Below are 17243 nucleotides of genomic sequence, written 5' to 3' on the forward strand. Positions count from 1 at the left end.
ACCCGCTCAAAGAGCTTGTATATACACATTCGGCGGCCCGCGGTTTACCCCGGAATATACGTCCCTCCTTCCCTATGACAAGCATCAGTGGTACGCGTCCAAACTCAAAATAAATGATAATAATATATTAAATAAACACTTTTCATTATTTATTTATTTATTTATTTAATTATTTTAATATTAATAATATAAGTACAATATTGGTGATACACCATAAAACAAAGTGTGTTCTCCTATTTTTTAATTCAATCAGACAACACAATATAGGATGGTGAAACACTCTAATATTACTCTATAATAAAAAGAAAATTATTTTTATCTTTATAAATTACATTTCATAATTATTTTATATAATAATAGTCATCAGGTGATTTAGTTTTAAATATTTAACACCAACTGACAATTAAGTTAAATAATAATAATAATAATAATAATAAAAATAATAATAATAATAATAATAAAATTATCAAAGCGCATAAAAATAGTGTAAGTCTTATTAATCAGTGGAGTCTGTAAATATTACGTGCTTTAAACAAATTAATTTGTATTTTCTCAATACAATTTTTCGGACTATTCAAAAAAAAAAAAAAACGAAATAATCAAATTAAAGTACCATCTAGTATTATGACAGAATATAAAATTTAATTTCTAATTTCTAACACATTTCATTATATAAAAAAAAAAAAAATTGATTTTATATCTATTTTCCCATTATATTTATACATTAACACATAGTTTTATGCATTCGCTTATTAATGGTTTTCTGGTAGATAATGAGGTGGGAGGGGAGGAGATCAAGCTAATGGCCATATGTGATTGCTTGCGCCACACCATTAATAGTCTTCGATTTGAGCGTATCATTTTCGTACGTTTCCACTATTTCTGTGTCATGTTCAAAAGTCCTAGAAAAAAATTATTTTTCAAAAATCATTCTAAAATATTCACATGAATTAGTTGACAGTAGAGCTTATATGTTAACTCTTGGTACACACTTTTTGGTGGTAATTTTTTTCCCATTTGAAAACCGGGTAGATATTGATGTTCTTTTCATATTACCACCATTGACATTATGACCAGAATATCCATTATTCGCCATTGAGAACATAGTATCAAATCCAGAACCGAAACCACCTCCAAAACCTCCAAATCCAAATGGATTCATCATTGAAGATATTTCCTGATGTCCGTTACTGAATCTTTGACCTGGACAAGTAATATTTGTGTTAATATCACATTTTTAGGAACATTAAATCACAATCAAACATTAAGAATTTACCAGGGAATAGAAGATCTGTAACATCTGACGTATTGAAAAATTCCTTGAACACATCTTCAGGATCTCTGAACGAAAAGCTAAAGAAACCAGGTCCAAAATCTTGGCCAAATGGATCAAAGAACCCTGGATTTCGTTGATTACTTCTGCGACGTCCACCATTTCCAGAACCACCGTTTATCAGACCATCTTTGCCATATTGGTTGTATATTTTTCGTTTTTTGTCTAACAAAATAAATTAATAAAATTTAGTTACCATTAAAAACATGAAAATATTAGTAGAAATGACAAAATATTATTTAAAAAATGATTATTTGCGTTAAAAAAGCACCACTTCTAATAGATTACATGCTCCAGCTCCAATAATACTTTGAGGTTTAGTAAGGTTTAAAACTGGTATGGGTTACATTTTGAATGACATATTAGATCAACACAACGTAAATTATAATTTAGGGATTCTACCGAAATAACGATGGAACGGGCTTTCAAAGAAGTTGTAGAAGAATGGTCTGGACGATGCGGACACTTTTCTTTTACGCTGTTCATCATACAACTTTCTCTTTGCCTCTGTTAGACATATACAATATATTTAAAGGCAAAACCTATTTATTTTAACGAATATTATATATACATTATTTTTTTTTTAAATCATTTGTGATTTACAATATTTAATTCTATTCATCATTATGGTTCTTTGTGAAACATTTAGCTTTTAATTATTAGTGGTTGAAAAAATTACCTAAATTAAAGATATGTTTAGATTTTTTTTTAATGTTTCTTTAAAAGCTAATGACCTCATCATAAATATTACAGAATAAATAAACATATTAAATACATCATAACAATATATTTCTAATTAGATACCATCAGATAAGACTTCATATGCTTCTGAAATTTCTTTAAACATTCGGTTTGCTTGTTCTTGATTTTCTGGATTTTTGTCAGGGTGCCATTTCAATGCTAATCTTCTGTAACTGAAAAATAAAAACGGAAAAATGTAATTTTTATAGTATATTCTTTCACTTAACACGGAGAAATGAACTATATTGTGCGTACGATTTTTTTATATCACTTAACGAAGCGTTCGGAGTGACTTCCAGTACAGAATAATAATCTCCAGACATACTGTGTTATGTATTTTCTGGAACTTATTTGTATCCTGAAAAAAAAAATGCTATTCAGTTTATTTTATCAAAAGTATACAAATCATTAATAAATATAGTAGAGCACTACTGATGTGGCAGTATGGATTAGCGCTTAGTAGTTAGTAGTGCAATACACACAATTGACCATTTTATTATTGTTAAATGATTTTATGGTGATACGGTCTGATACACAATAAAAGTAATCATACTCGTTAATATATTGTATTTCCAATGATAACAGTTTGTAAATTATTTATCATAATATATAACTACTGAACTATAACATTTGTATTAGATACCTACAATAAAAATGTATTATGTTAATAGGGATATTTAAATTAACTAAATAATTACTGCAAAGTATTAGTAAGCACGATAGCAAACAAAATTAACCTTGAAAACATTAGAAGTGAAAATTTTCAAAGCCACATTAGATTATTTATAGATATCTTCTTTTCCTTTTCCTGATCATCACGATGTATTAATAGTTTACAAAGACGTACAACTGGGCTAGTGAATTATGATTAACAAGAACCATTTGGATGAAAAAATTTGTCAACCAACCAAACGACAATATTATACGAGACCAATATAAATACTAAACAAATATATCTCTAGTTAGTACACAGAATGAGTTTAGTAGATACAAAAAAGATTTTAAAAAACATTAATACTTCCTAGTTGAAAATTGACGATTTAATTTTTTTTTTATTACTTCAACTTACTAATCTAAACGTAATCATAGAATAATTTCAGTTATATAAGTATTATTATAATATAACGTACATGATCTCTTTTAAATATGGTTGATATAATGTATGTAATAATGATAATTCTTTTGTTTATAAAATATTTATTATTCAATTGTGTACAAAATATACATAATAACAATAATTATGATATTTATGAGTTGAATTTGAAAATGGTTCAACATTAAATTATAAAAATGGATTTTAGAATAAATTCAGTCTTCAGTGTAATTTGGTAAAATCCAGTTAATTTATTTTTTAGATTTGAACTATTCAAAATCTCAAAATGAACTACTTTTACAGGAAATAAAAAGTATATAGGAAATTCGTAACAGTAGTATACTATTTTTTTTTTTTATTTATGAAGAATATTTACAATCTATGTAAAAATAACACATAAAGCAAATGTGAAAATGTATATACATTTTAACTGTGAATAATATGAGGAGGATATATTAATTAAATATATTTATAGTATGCTGTACCAATTAAATAATATTACTATTAGTTATTACACTCACGAAGAACGAACATCTAATACATTTACATATAATATAATTATTATAATAACAGTTTAGCACAAATGTTGATGTTTAAAAACGGCAATATAAGAAACAAACATTTTAAAATATTACTATAGTGTCCAAAAGAAATAATTTTTGAACACAATATTTTAAATATTACCGACCATATGAATACAGTAATCACTAAACATTATATCAAATTATTACGTTTGAATTTGTTATACTTTATTATGCATAAATGTATTATTAATACATGAATTGTCTTCTTTTCTTTTAAGAAAATTCAACTAATGTGTCAAAATTAAAAACTATATCGTACTTTAGATTAATTTACTATACAGATCGGGGAGAGGGGGTGATTGGCTTCTAAAACTAAAATAATACATTACCTATATTATTATACGAAACTATCTAAACGCAAAATACGCTACATGACTAAAAAAACATAAGCTACACCTACATTAAGTATGGCATTGAGGCATTCTGCTTCTGCAATAATTATTGAACATATGTTCATGAATAGTTACTGTAAATCATTTGAGTTATTTTAACAGAATTATATAATAGCAATATTAAAAAAGTTGAAGAATTCTTTGAGTTAGGGTCCAAATGTCTTGACATTCTGATGCTATTATAGGTGAATTATTATGTGACACAAATTACTCGTAATAAGTACGGTGTAAGGTAAGACTTAAGAACTATCTGCTGACACCCAATTATCAGATCTAAGAAATTAGTTGATTATTACAACATAAATAAGGTTACACAAGTTTGGATTAAGATCTTAAGGGGTCCGGGGCCGATACTTAATTATGGGCTCCGTTAATAGAAAAAAATTACTGTCCTGTCCTTGCCCCTGATTGAATTGATACAATGGCATGAGTGTACAGAACTTTATAATAAATCACTTACAAATTATTCTTTGACTTTAGAGTTAGTAGAAATAATAAACATAATTATAAAGTGTTATTATTCCCTTAAAATATAGAAAAGTTTAAAAAGAAATTTTTCCGAAAAATCACGGTACATTTTAAAGCTTTACATCTAACAAAATCGCTTATATTTTGTTCTTTCTTGGGAGAGGGGAAGAGGGTATGTGCTTTTTTTTGTTTCAGATATGACTATCAATAAATAATATTATTAGTTTTAAATTATTTATATTATATTTAAGCACATATATGTATATTGTACATGCATTTATGTACGTATTTGTTTAAGAGGGGAATTAAATTGAATAGGATGATTTTTATGGGACATAGAAATGTAGATATTATTATGTTATATTTTTATTATTTTTAATATACCACTAATAATTCAGTTAAGTGATAAGAATTCTGAAAACAGATTTTAATCTGTCGTAGTCTATAATTTAAGAACGATATTCCAACATTTTTGATTTTTTAGGATAAAATAAAAAAAAAATTGAGAAAGTTGACCTCAATAATAGTCTTATTACAACGATTTTGTTTTTAGAATTCGTATATTTTCACTAAATCAATCGGTTCGTTAGAAATAGAATACATCTTAATTTTTATATTAGAAAATTGCTGCTTTAAGCTGCTTCAGCTTTTTTGTCTGATGTTTTTCAAGGTACTTTTTGATGTTATTCTTATATTAGCGTGATATTGTGACTAGGACATAAAATACTGATTATATTGATGAAATTAAGGTATTATAAGCAGTAACCTATTATAACAATATCATTGAATAAACTAAAAAAATCAATCTCTATAAGTTTCTTAAAAATTAAAAATACTTCGAACAAAACACAGAAAATATTATTCATAATGATTATAAGTTAGACCAGGTCATGATACCATGACACTTTAATTTTAATAATGCTATCACAATAAAATGAGTAAAATACAAAAAGGTTTTAAAGTTTTTACTACATTCTACGCGTTTAAGAACAACTTTTTTCTGATCTCTTTTTAAGGATAATTTATAAATTGATCGTGTATAAATATTATAATTACTATACAAAATAATAATATGAATACTAAGAGATGATTAAGACATCATATTATTTACTGTCAAATAGAGTAACTTCATAACATACACGCGAGACGCCATCGAAAATAGTTTACTATGTCTGATTGTTATTTAATAATGTGGTATAAGAATAAATTTACACTCAATTAAAATGTTAAAACGCAATACATAATAATTATAATAAACATAAATAATAAAATACCTAAGTAATAGTAAGATAACATATATTATAATAGTGTACAATAGCTTTTTTGTGTGTTTTAAATATTAATCTATAATCATAAAAATGTGAAAATTATAATTTAATAATTATTAAAATGTTTAAGTTTCATAAAATAATATTATTCTGATAGACATTGTATCTATGTAATGAATTTACGAGTACGGCGCATATTTTAAACATCTACAACAATATTGGTAATGAAAAAACCTTAAAAGTATTTTTTAATTAAACGAAAATCAACCTAGGTAATTATGGGGTCAAAAATTCACTAAAATAACATCCCAGTTTGGTACACAATTTTTTATGCTGCAATATTTCTGCCAAGGTAGTTTACGTACAACATAAAACTTTATACCCCAATAAATTTTGCACTTTAGTTAACTCAATTATTAAACTAACGCACATACAAATTGAATAGTAAATAATATGATTATATATAATCAATCGAGACAACAGAAATACCATTTAACGTATAAATATAAAGTGTTTAATGTTTAATAAAACAATTTTCTCAATAAGGCACTCATGACAAGTTAATAGTTAAATGAGAAAATAAATTAGAATAGTTTTGGGCGATTCGGAGAGTTCAACAATCGAATATTATCAGTATACTAGTCGAACCCACGCACACGATAATAAAATACATAAAATTAGTTTAAGCATAAAATTTGGAAAATTAACAAATATGAAGATTTTCCTAAGATCGATTGATAATAAGTACTTAATTTTGATATTAAATCGATACGACTAGGTCACGTTAGACGTTAGACACTTATTAACACTGCAGTTCCTACATATTATAATATATTTAAATATAAACATGGCAAGCTGAACGTTTTCGAAAAATCTAACAAATGGTTTTTAGGTCAAGTAACATTTGTCACCTTCGTTCTCATTGTGCGATTCTTGACGGTGTAGGCAGACAGGCGCGCGCACCAGATGCCGGTTAATTTGCTTTGGTAACACAACGAAGACACAAACGTGTAGACGTATTTAGGGGGGCGGTCGCCCCAGGCAGCGCTTTTTTATGGATACACAATATTCGTTTATGATTATGTATAAATAATTATTTAACCCTCGTTCATGATCCGAACTCATTTTATGAGTAATTATTATTTCCATACACTGTCTGAGTCATATTATATCGTATCAAATCCGCAGATTGTAATATAGTTATTGAAATTTAGTAAATAATGTTATTCTTTATTCTTTTTCGTTTTTTCTCGATGAATGATGCGTGAGAAGACACGACGTATTCGTTATTTTTATATAGGTACCGTAAAAAACTAGACCCGTAGGTCAAACGTACACACACGCATTCGCTGGGATTAGTGGCGAAAAATCCCCCCTCGACGGGGACACCTGCAACGAATATAATATTGACGACGACGACGACGATAAGGGCAACAACAATGATATTATTGTCCTGTCGCGCATCGTCGCTCGCTAAACACGCAATGACGACGTTATACCACGATAAATGACAATATATTAATATTATTGTGCACGTACAGGTCGCATCGCGACAGTAATACAATAGTACACACGCATCACACTACAATATTATTTCGTCATAATTTCAAAATTGTGTTTTACTTGTGTGCGTCGTCGCCCAAGCATACGCCACGAAATTATTTTTACGTTCCGCAGCGCCTCGTCGCAGTGTAGGAATATCGAACACGCGAGTTTTTCCAGTTGCCGAACGCAAGCTCGCAAGGGGGCAATGGGGATGGGGGCGAAGGGGGGGATTACCTTAAATGTGTACATAATATTATAATATATGTACCGAACAGTAGATATAGGTAGGTGTCGTCGGCGTTGGACAATGACCTTGCAACAGCGATCGCTTTCCCGTGTGTAACGCACACGCCACGCGCGCCCGCTCATCGCAAGCGATGATTCACGCGGTGTACCTTGCGTCGCTTTATACCACCGCCGCCGCCGCACACGGCACATTAACCCACCTGCGCACGCCGCCGCAGAGCACTGGGTAACCCGACCGTCGCCCGAGAACCGCGGCGAACGCGCGTTACAGATCCGTGTTATGATTATTATTGTAATGTACACAATCGAGGTATGATTCAACCGGCGATGACGATTGTAATAATATATTATAATAGTATTCCGTATTATATTGTTATAGAATATTATATACGTTTGCGGTGCGATTGTCGTTCGTCGACATTTCGTAAGACTGTCGCGCGGCGGGAGAAACGGAAAGGAAAAAAAAACGCAAATCGATAGACGGCAGCGACGGCGGTGCGTCGACCCCGTGACAGCAACAGCCAACAGCAGTAGCAGCCGCCCCGGTGGTGTCGCGTGTCCGCACGGATGTAAGCCTCCCTCCCCCCTCCCCCAACGATCCCACCAATTAGTGGTGATCGGTCAAAAAGTTCAATTTAAAAACGACGGGCAAAAGAGTCCGAGCACATTCTTGAGTCAAATAAAAATTCCGAAAATACACGTCGTTTTTAGATAATTAAAATAAACATTTTGACTTCCTAGTACAATATTGTATTCGTTTATAATTCCTTATGATATATTTTAACAACGTACTAATGTTATTTTTCGGTAGTTTTTTTTTTTTTTTTTTTAAACACAGTCAACATACAGTAAGGTACGAAAATAAAAATACAAGAGAAATTTATCTAATAGGTCTATGTACATCTTATGTTTATCGCGAGTAAAGTTGTATGTCTGCTGCAGTTTATCTACCATTATATTGATATGGGTTATAATAAATATAATTACCTACAGTAATCTCATCCTGTGGTGTACTCATACATCAACACATTGATCGTCATACTTATATTTTCAAATGCCCACCGAAACCTAAGCATTACTCGACCTTTGAAATACTTTTTATATATTTTGTATATTTCATAATTCGTATGCACATTAATTTTTATAAAATGATTTTATTTAAAGATACATAATCCGGGCTTGCGCGAGACCGTTCGATTATGTCGGAAGAGAGATTGACGACAGTGAATACAGTTGTAGAACGTAATCGGGTTGAAAAGAAATTCGAAAAAACGAAATTCTCGACGATTGCGCGAGAAACCGGTAGACATCGTTATTATAGTTCATTATTATCTACCTGTGGCTGCGATCTTCACAGCGTTGAAGAAAATTGCAATCATGTCTGTCGTACGCACATCACTCACGAATTGTGTGTCTGCAATGCATTAAACGGACGTTCGCTTTCACCACATCAATCGCCAACCGTATACGGTCTCAATATTATAAATACATAGTTTTCACGTCCCCCCTGAGGCACATATGAAAAGAAATAATAATCGGTAAATGAAATTTTTGTGCCGTCCGTCGAGAAATTGCAGAAGAACCTGTAATCCTCCCTAAATAATCAACTTTTTACGCATTTTTTTTATTAGTTTATACCTCCAATCACTTCCCATAGAATTACAACAAAATAAGTTGAAAAATTTTTCAACAAAAAAGACTACCCCATACCATTAACCATGCATTATAACTAACTGCATTTTTATAAAAAAATTAATGCTTTTCAAAATAATGAAATATTTTGAATGATCGAAATTTATTACAGTATTAACTATCTAACTCTATCTCTTTCCTACAAATATTAAATTTAATTCTAATACTATTTTATATATATAGATTATAAGCTAAGAACCCAGATTCCATTATTTACACGGTTTACAAAATATATTGTTATAATTATTTTCTGTATCTAAACCAAGTACCGACAAACCACTGCCCTAGCAACTTTTTTTTGAATGCTTCGTGGTATTTCTAGATAATAGTAAAGATTTTAGATTATTAAGATAATTGTCTGAATCTGAACTTAACACAACTCCTTGAGTTACAATTTTTATAGTCAGATATTTTATTGAACCAAAACAAAAATCTGAAAAGTAGATTGTTCACAGTGGACTACTGTTGAAATTCAATTTTTTCGATGGGTAAAAAAAACAATGATTAACTCGAGCTGAACCATTTTATACGCGCTCGACCAACGAAACGGCCCCGTAACGAACAATAAACCGCTAGACTGCAAGAGACACTAGCCACCGACTATAAGGACAACCACCTACACGGGAGTACAATATTATAAAAATCCACTCGACCGCGCACACACGCGAATGCCGATCACCGGTGGTCTTTGGCACACGACAACCTTAAACGAGCCTCAGAGCCGTAATTATTGAATATCGCAAACGCGTTTTATATTCTTGTTATAATAATGTTTTGTTTCTTGCTGACTTCGAACGAAATATTACTTGACACGCGACAATATATAATGAGTACTTATTGCATTTTATTAAGATTGGTTACAAACTTAAAACTGATAAGACATGAAAATCATGAGATACTTCGTCACCTGGTACAGCAGACTACAGGTTGGAACAAAAAGTATATATAATATACATATTATAATACATCATGTTCACGTAGCTCGTTGATACTACATAAACGTTTATCATATTGCTAAATAATGGGAAAAATTAAATTTATCATGATAATAATGTGAGTTACTCAATGCATACTTTTCTTTTATTATACTATACATTATATAAAATAATAATATCCAGGTATTGCATGTAAATATTTATAAATAATAAATATATATATATATATATATATATATATGGTTAGAGATAATAAAAATATTAAAAAAACTAAGAAAATCGTCAAAATTTGAGAAAAGTATACACGGAGTCTAACATAAATAAATATTAAATATATATATAAATAAATATAATAAACCATTACTAGAACGTCACGCACGTCTTCGGAATTTAAAATAGATTTTCGGTTAAATGGTCCAGTCTACTCACTAGTTTTATTTGCCAAAATATCCATCAGCAAACCAATAATATACTATACGAAATAATACGTACTACGTACATAGTTACTATGTATAAATATATTGTTATTATTTGATACACAATCTATTCTCAAATGCCCACGAAAAAACTATCAGTTTTATGACTGTTAGGATAGGATAGCCAATAATCAATATTAAATATAAATTATAATATACAATATTGCCATTATTCCATGTTCGTAGTAATAAAATAAAAATAATAATAATAGTACATAATAGTAATAAAATACTATAGTAAAGTAACGTTTATTTTATCTAAAGTACAAAACAAAAGCAAAAACTATTACCAACATTATAAATTAATAAAATGTGAATAATTTAGATTATAATAATGTTAGTTTTACTACTAGTTTTAGCTTAACTAGTTGAAGATTAAAGAGTACAATTTTTGTTTTTTGTTTCTATAATATTTCAAACAGTGAAACAGAGTACTAATATTTCATTAAAAACAATTAAATATCTTTTTGTTTTTAAATAAAACTTTTCATACTAAATTGTATCTATTTTATAAATAATAGATAATAAAAACATAATAATAAATTATTTAAATTCAAGACATAGAAATTTAAAAAGTATAATCTGATTGTCTACCTAGTCCTACTTAATAATAATAAACTTATAGAAAATAAGATGACTAATAAATATATGTAATTAAATAAATATTACTATTGGTACACAGAGAATATATGTTCAATATTATGATTATATCAAGGACATAACTAGAAGCTTTTTTTAAGTAATATGTTTATTTTGTTTTTTTTTTTTTATAATATCATATTCAATGTATTGTATTCAAAATAATAAAATATTATTATTAAAATATTTAAACAATATAGGTAATACTTTAATGGTGACTTCCTTACAATATGACATAATATTGCTTCTTATGAATTAAAACTCAAATAGAATAATAGTGAAAGGATGATTATTATTTCATTAACTAAGGTCAATAAGTAAATTAAATTTTTTTTCAAGTCGTGTTATAGTATGACCTACCAAAGTCCAAAATCTATGTATGATACAATATATAAAGTAATTTTGACAGTTGATTAATAATATATTTACCTAAAAACATCTTTCCTGCATTTACAAAAATGGAAATTTAGCCTTCAACTTGCTACTTATGGGCAACATGTGTAAGGTATTTAAATAATGTTTTCAATTGTTAAAAAAAAAAAACTACACGACAATTTATTTATTATTTCCTTGTAGGTAGTAGACATGATTTGGCAGAGCTATATTGTTAAATAAAAATAGAAACAAAAAAATTTACATATAAGAAGTAATTTTCACAAGTATATTATTTTTTCTTGTATTATAATCATTTAAAGATAAATAAACTTATATTTTGTTTTTGTTTAAATTGAAAAAATAATTCTAGTTCAGTATAGAATAAATACATTATAGAAAATATTAACTATAGATATAAGTTGGGAACATTATTCTACCAATTGAATGCACATATTTCTACATATAAAATAATTTGGATAAAATCAATAAATTAACATTAGACCTATAATAGAATAATTTAAGCTTTTAGCACGACTGTAAATGTGTTAATTTACAAAAAATATATACCCTCATTAACTATGGTAAAAATTTGATTTTCTTTTTTATAAGTTAACCAAATTACTACTTCATTAACATGAAACAAGTAAAAAGTATTTATATTATTCATATTTAACATTATGAGATATTTAAATATTATATAATTAAATACAAAATGATAAAAATTATTATCAATTTTTATTGCATACATTTTCTAGTATAATATTAAAATTGTATATAATTACAAAGAGATAAATTTATGATAATATATTTATTTTACAAAAAACTTAGATTAAATTTAGTTTTAAATAAATATGGGTAACTTTTTTTTTTATGTTATAATGAATAATTTATTAATATGTTTATTTATAAAAAAATTTAATTTAGTTTGAAATTTACATAATTATTTTGATAAAACTAGCTAATATTTAATTGAGAAAATAAACAAAAAAAAAAAAAAAATCAAATGAGAACATCTCTTTTTTTATAAATGTTCTACTAATTATATTTTTTTGTCTTATCTATAAATATTAATTATTTAATTCAGAACCTAATACTTAATAAAATTACTATAAATAGGGACATATGCCAATAGAACTACATGTCTACACAACACTGGTTCATGCAAGTCGACGAGTTAATTATACATCTATTTTTTGTTAACTTAACCATTTATATATTTATAAAAAATTAAAATAATAACACTATACTATTTTTAGTTGCAACATTAATAATATGAACTTTTTTGTAACAACTGGAGTCATTTATTAGCCATTTATCATTAAAATTTAACTTTTGCTATTTTATGCTATTAAACATGTATGTATCATGCATAGGAGATTCAATGATTCAATTTTTTTTTTAACTATCTATAAGTACATTTTGTATTTTTACTTTACAAATAAATAATGGAAAAAATACTTTGTTTTGTATTAAATAATTTAATAATGATAAAATATAGTACTTGTTTTTAATAATATAGTGATGAATTGTAAAATTATTATTGAGCACACCTTAGCTAATCAAAATAATTTATATTCCACTGCATATACAGATATGTATTAATAAATATGTGATGGTATAACTATATTATTACCAAAAAATAAATAATACTTTATAGGTATTCAAATGTATACATTTTAATGATAAATATAAACAAGACTCCAATTAAAAATTAGGAATATTTCTACTTTACGGGACAACTTTTTTTTACACTTTTTTTTTTGGAACATAAGTAGTTAAGTACACTGAATATGATGGTGAAGTCTGAATTTTGCGTTCAGCATAATTTCGAAGTTATCACATTCAAAGTTAAGATACAGTTTACTCGTGAGGGTGTTGAATGTTGTACATTAGACTTTGAGTGATTGTAATATTATCAGTGTGCAAAACCTTAATAAGGTAAACATCGAGCATTATGGGTATTTAAAGATTATTGTATAAAGTTAAAATTTCGATTAGCTATAACTTTGAAATTAACTTCATGTGCCAAATTCTGATTTCACCAATATTTTTTTCACCCAAAAATGACTAAGTTCTCCCAAAAAAAAGACCAAAATAACAGATGTCTCATAAAGTAGAAAAGTTCCAAAAATTATTTGTATAAATATATTTTAAATTCATATTTTTTAATTTTAACGATAAGTTATACATTTATTTTACTCAAAAAGTATTATATTATACTTATATCATAATCAATGAAAATAAGTACCCAATTCATAATGAGATAAAAAATTAAAAAATATGAATTTGAAACATAAATATATCAATAATTTTAGTCTTTGTAAATAAATATTTAAATTTTTACATTAAAATTTATAATATTAAAAATAAGTAAGTTGAACAAATATACACATTTTTTTTTTTTAAATTTATTAATTAATATTATTAAAATTTAACAAATGAAACCATTAGTAAAAATAAAATATCAATCTAATATGAATTAATGATATATTATTTTATGTTTGTACAATATTACTCACAGCCAATTGTAAATAGATAAATTGTAAACGATTATGATAAAATTAATTAATTTAATATACTTAGGTACCTAACTGAAATCCAATTTTAGATGCCCTTGTGGGTCAACAGCAAAACATCAATGTAGTGTCACTAACACTGAACTAACACAACCATTTGAGCAACGGTTTGTTGGACGATGTCTAAGAAGACCTACAATGCACTGAGCAACCCTCAAAAATATTGACCAAACGAGGGCAAACTACCAATTCAAACCTTATGCTAATTGTCATGTGTGTGTTTTTATTATATATACAAAGCACTAACCATACACTTAAATAAAAGAAACAGATTATACAAAACTCACCTATATGAAGTTCAAAATTTCACGAATTTGATACAAGCGATTAAATCGAATTTATTCAGCGGTGAAAAAACAATTACTTAACAAAAACTATTTATTTAAAAAACAATTTTGTAATTAATGTTAAATTCGACTGTTTGATTCACTTCTTGTTGCCCCGAGTACCGAGATAATGAACACCTCTCAGATAGCAAGCACTATAAAACATATGTTCGTGTTCATTACCACTCAGTACTCACACCATAGAGGAGCATCAGGCTGTACTGAATACTGAACAATCGTATGAGTGAAGTACGGTACGGTTTATCCCAAATGGTTATGTTTCAAAGATATTCTAAACATTTTCCCTCGCTCTTATCCATTATTTAAAAATAACGTGACTAACTATATACAATTATAACAGCAAAGACTGTTAATTTATTGCTATATTGGTAATAAAATAAATATCCTAAAAAGTCGTATAATGAGTAAAATGCAAATATGTCTATAAAATCACAAAAATCTATTTAATATGTACTTATTCAATAATCAATATATCTACGTATTAAATGTACTCAAATTTCAAACAGTTAAATTTTTATTTATATATTATTTTTTTAAATATTTCTACCATTCAAATTTAATATATTTTATTAGCTATGTTATTAAACAATATATAATCACTGATCGCCCTTTAGAAGTTTAGATAACTTAGAGTAGGTTATTTATGCATAATGAGTTGCTACTTTTAAATTATCTTAATTTTAATTTTAATTATACATTGTACATATAAAAATATTAAATTGAGAATGTTCTAAACACGCTTAATGAATAATGATCAATTGGTAATAGGATCTGACATAATCTCTTCCCCATATTTAAAATCATGTAAGTTACGCTTATTGAAATCATTTTTTTCATTGTCGTAATTTTGGGAACTAGCACTACGAACAAATCATGTCATTCTTTTACATAACTTAAATGCTTTTATTCTGATTGGAACTTTTTTATCATGAACTATGGTGTCATCTTATCTCAGTAATTGTTTTCAACCTTACAGATTATTAAAATACCTTTAATCGTGATGGAGCCCGTACTCCGTATATCTTGTTATTATCAGGCCTATTTTTATGTGAACTACGACACACAATGTACAAGACAAGTGTACACTACGATTTGAACGTGTGTGCACTGCGGTCTATAAAACAAACATTTAATAATGTGCCAGCTACTAGAAAATATGAGTATTTCCTGAATTTTTAAAATTTAAATTATACTGAATTATAATTTCTTTCTATTAATTTTCAAACATTGTTATCAGTCAAAACTATTTTGTTGTTGTATTAAATTATTATATATATATGTGTGTGTGTGTGTGTAATACATTTCTATTTCCGAGAAAGTAGGTAGCGAGAATTAAATTTCCGTTTAAGGTAGTAAAATTAAGTGTGCAGTCCGAAATTTTACAAATAATAGGGTCTGGTTATCAATGTTATCATAAATATTAAATACGTATTCGTGATCATAGAATATATTTATACACACAACAAAAGATTTATAAAATATCAAAGTAAATAAATATAACCATAATCGCAATTCGTGCCTTGAACAAATGTAGTTGTTGCTACAAGCCGTACATAACCGCGGTCGACATACCTACTCCTTGTTAAATAACAATTACCTATTATTGATAATTCTCGGCCGTATTAAGTGAACATGACTTAGTATTTTTAAGATTTAATATGCTTGAATTATATTCAAACGTAGCTTTATAAATTTTATTTTATTTTACTATAAGAACTACGTTTTTGTTAATACTTGATAGTTAGGTACTTAGTACAACAAACTATGGAAAATTTTTACTATTTTTTTTATTAAATTTATAATTTAGACATAATTGCATGGTTAAATATAGTACCTATTTATAAAATAAATAAATATACTACAAATGCTCTTATTAGTAAATGTTATTACAATATTTTACAATACTAAATCATTTACTTTTGCTTTAATCTTAAAGTATGCTTCTTCTTTATTTTGATTGTTTTATTGGTTGAAAACTTGGGTAAGATATTATTCAGTAGGTATTCACTACTGCAATACATTTGTAAGTTCTAAATTAGGATTCGATCATAAAATTTGTCGACTTACATTAACGATTTTGAAGTTATTATATAATATATATATATATTTATATTTAGCATTGGTTTCATAATTGTTCGTATAGTCGTATGGCTTATATCGAAAGATTCAAAGGTACCGATTCATATGTATTGTCAAAAATTTAATTGAATCTTTTGATCTTATATAACAAATTTTAAATTTTTGATGATTATAATGTATCTTTTTTATTTAATATTTATTAAAAAATATATGGGTTTCTCCTTTACATACAAAGCATTAGAGTAAATAGTACAGATAACAATGTAGATAATAATATAGTAATGCATTCAAGAAAACAATTAAGTAGAAATAATGGAATAGAATAATAATATAAAAACAAAACAAATCATCATCAAAGACTCCTAATTAACGAGTATAAGTATCATAATACGTCTCAGAGGCTCATTTTGTATATAGTTAAATTTAGAAATATAGAAAATATTTTAGCAAGATG

General features: G+C 27.1%; 1 protein-coding gene across 2 annotated transcripts; it reads right to left on the bottom strand.

Annotated features, from left to right (window-relative positions):
• Positions 1-675: 675 nt before the first annotated feature.
• LOC112597312 (dnaJ homolog subfamily B member 6-like) lies at positions 676-14878 on the bottom strand. 2 transcript variants are annotated; one of them, XM_025343297.1, is made up of 7 exons: positions 14651-14878; positions 2330-2432; positions 2138-2247; positions 1736-1840; positions 1277-1498; positions 993-1203; positions 676-902 (listed from the first exon to the last, which is right to left on the bottom strand). In XM_025343297.1, exons 2-7 carry the CDS (start codon positions 2395-2397, stop codon positions 800-802), a joined length of 819 nt encoding a protein of 272 aa, XP_025199082.1. In that variant the 5' UTR covers positions 2398-2432; positions 14651-14878; the 3' UTR covers positions 676-799. The 2 variants fall into 2 exon arrangements, with proteins under 2 accessions (XP_025199082.1, XP_025199083.1); XM_025343298.1 differs by lacking the exon at positions 1736-1840 and having other exon boundaries at positions 14651-14874.
• Positions 14879-17243: the final 2365 nt, after the last annotated feature.

Source organism: Melanaphis sacchari, unplaced genomic scaffold (assembly GCF_002803265.2).
Source record: "Melanaphis sacchari strain LSU unplaced genomic scaffold, SCAv2.0 Contig40_pilon_pilon, whole genome shotgun sequence".
NCBI lineage: Eukaryota > Metazoa > Arthropoda > Insecta > Hemiptera > Aphididae > Melanaphis > Melanaphis sacchari.

What these genes read in the sequence shown, in the direction of transcription:
- LOC112597312 (XM_025343297.1), bottom strand. Translation starts at nt 2,397, where the DNA reads ATGTCTGGAGATTATTATTCTGTACTGGAAGTCACTCCGAACGCTTCG. An exon ending in ATATGAAGTCTTATCTGATG is followed by an intron (nt 1,841 to 2,137) that starts GTATCTAATTAG and finishes TATGTCTAACAG; the next exon opens with AGGCAAAGAGAAAGTTGTAT. An exon ending in AAAAAAATTACCACCAAAAA is followed by an intron (nt 903 to 992) that starts GTGTGTACCAAG and finishes ATTTTTTTCTAG; the next exon opens with GACTTTTGAACATGACACAG.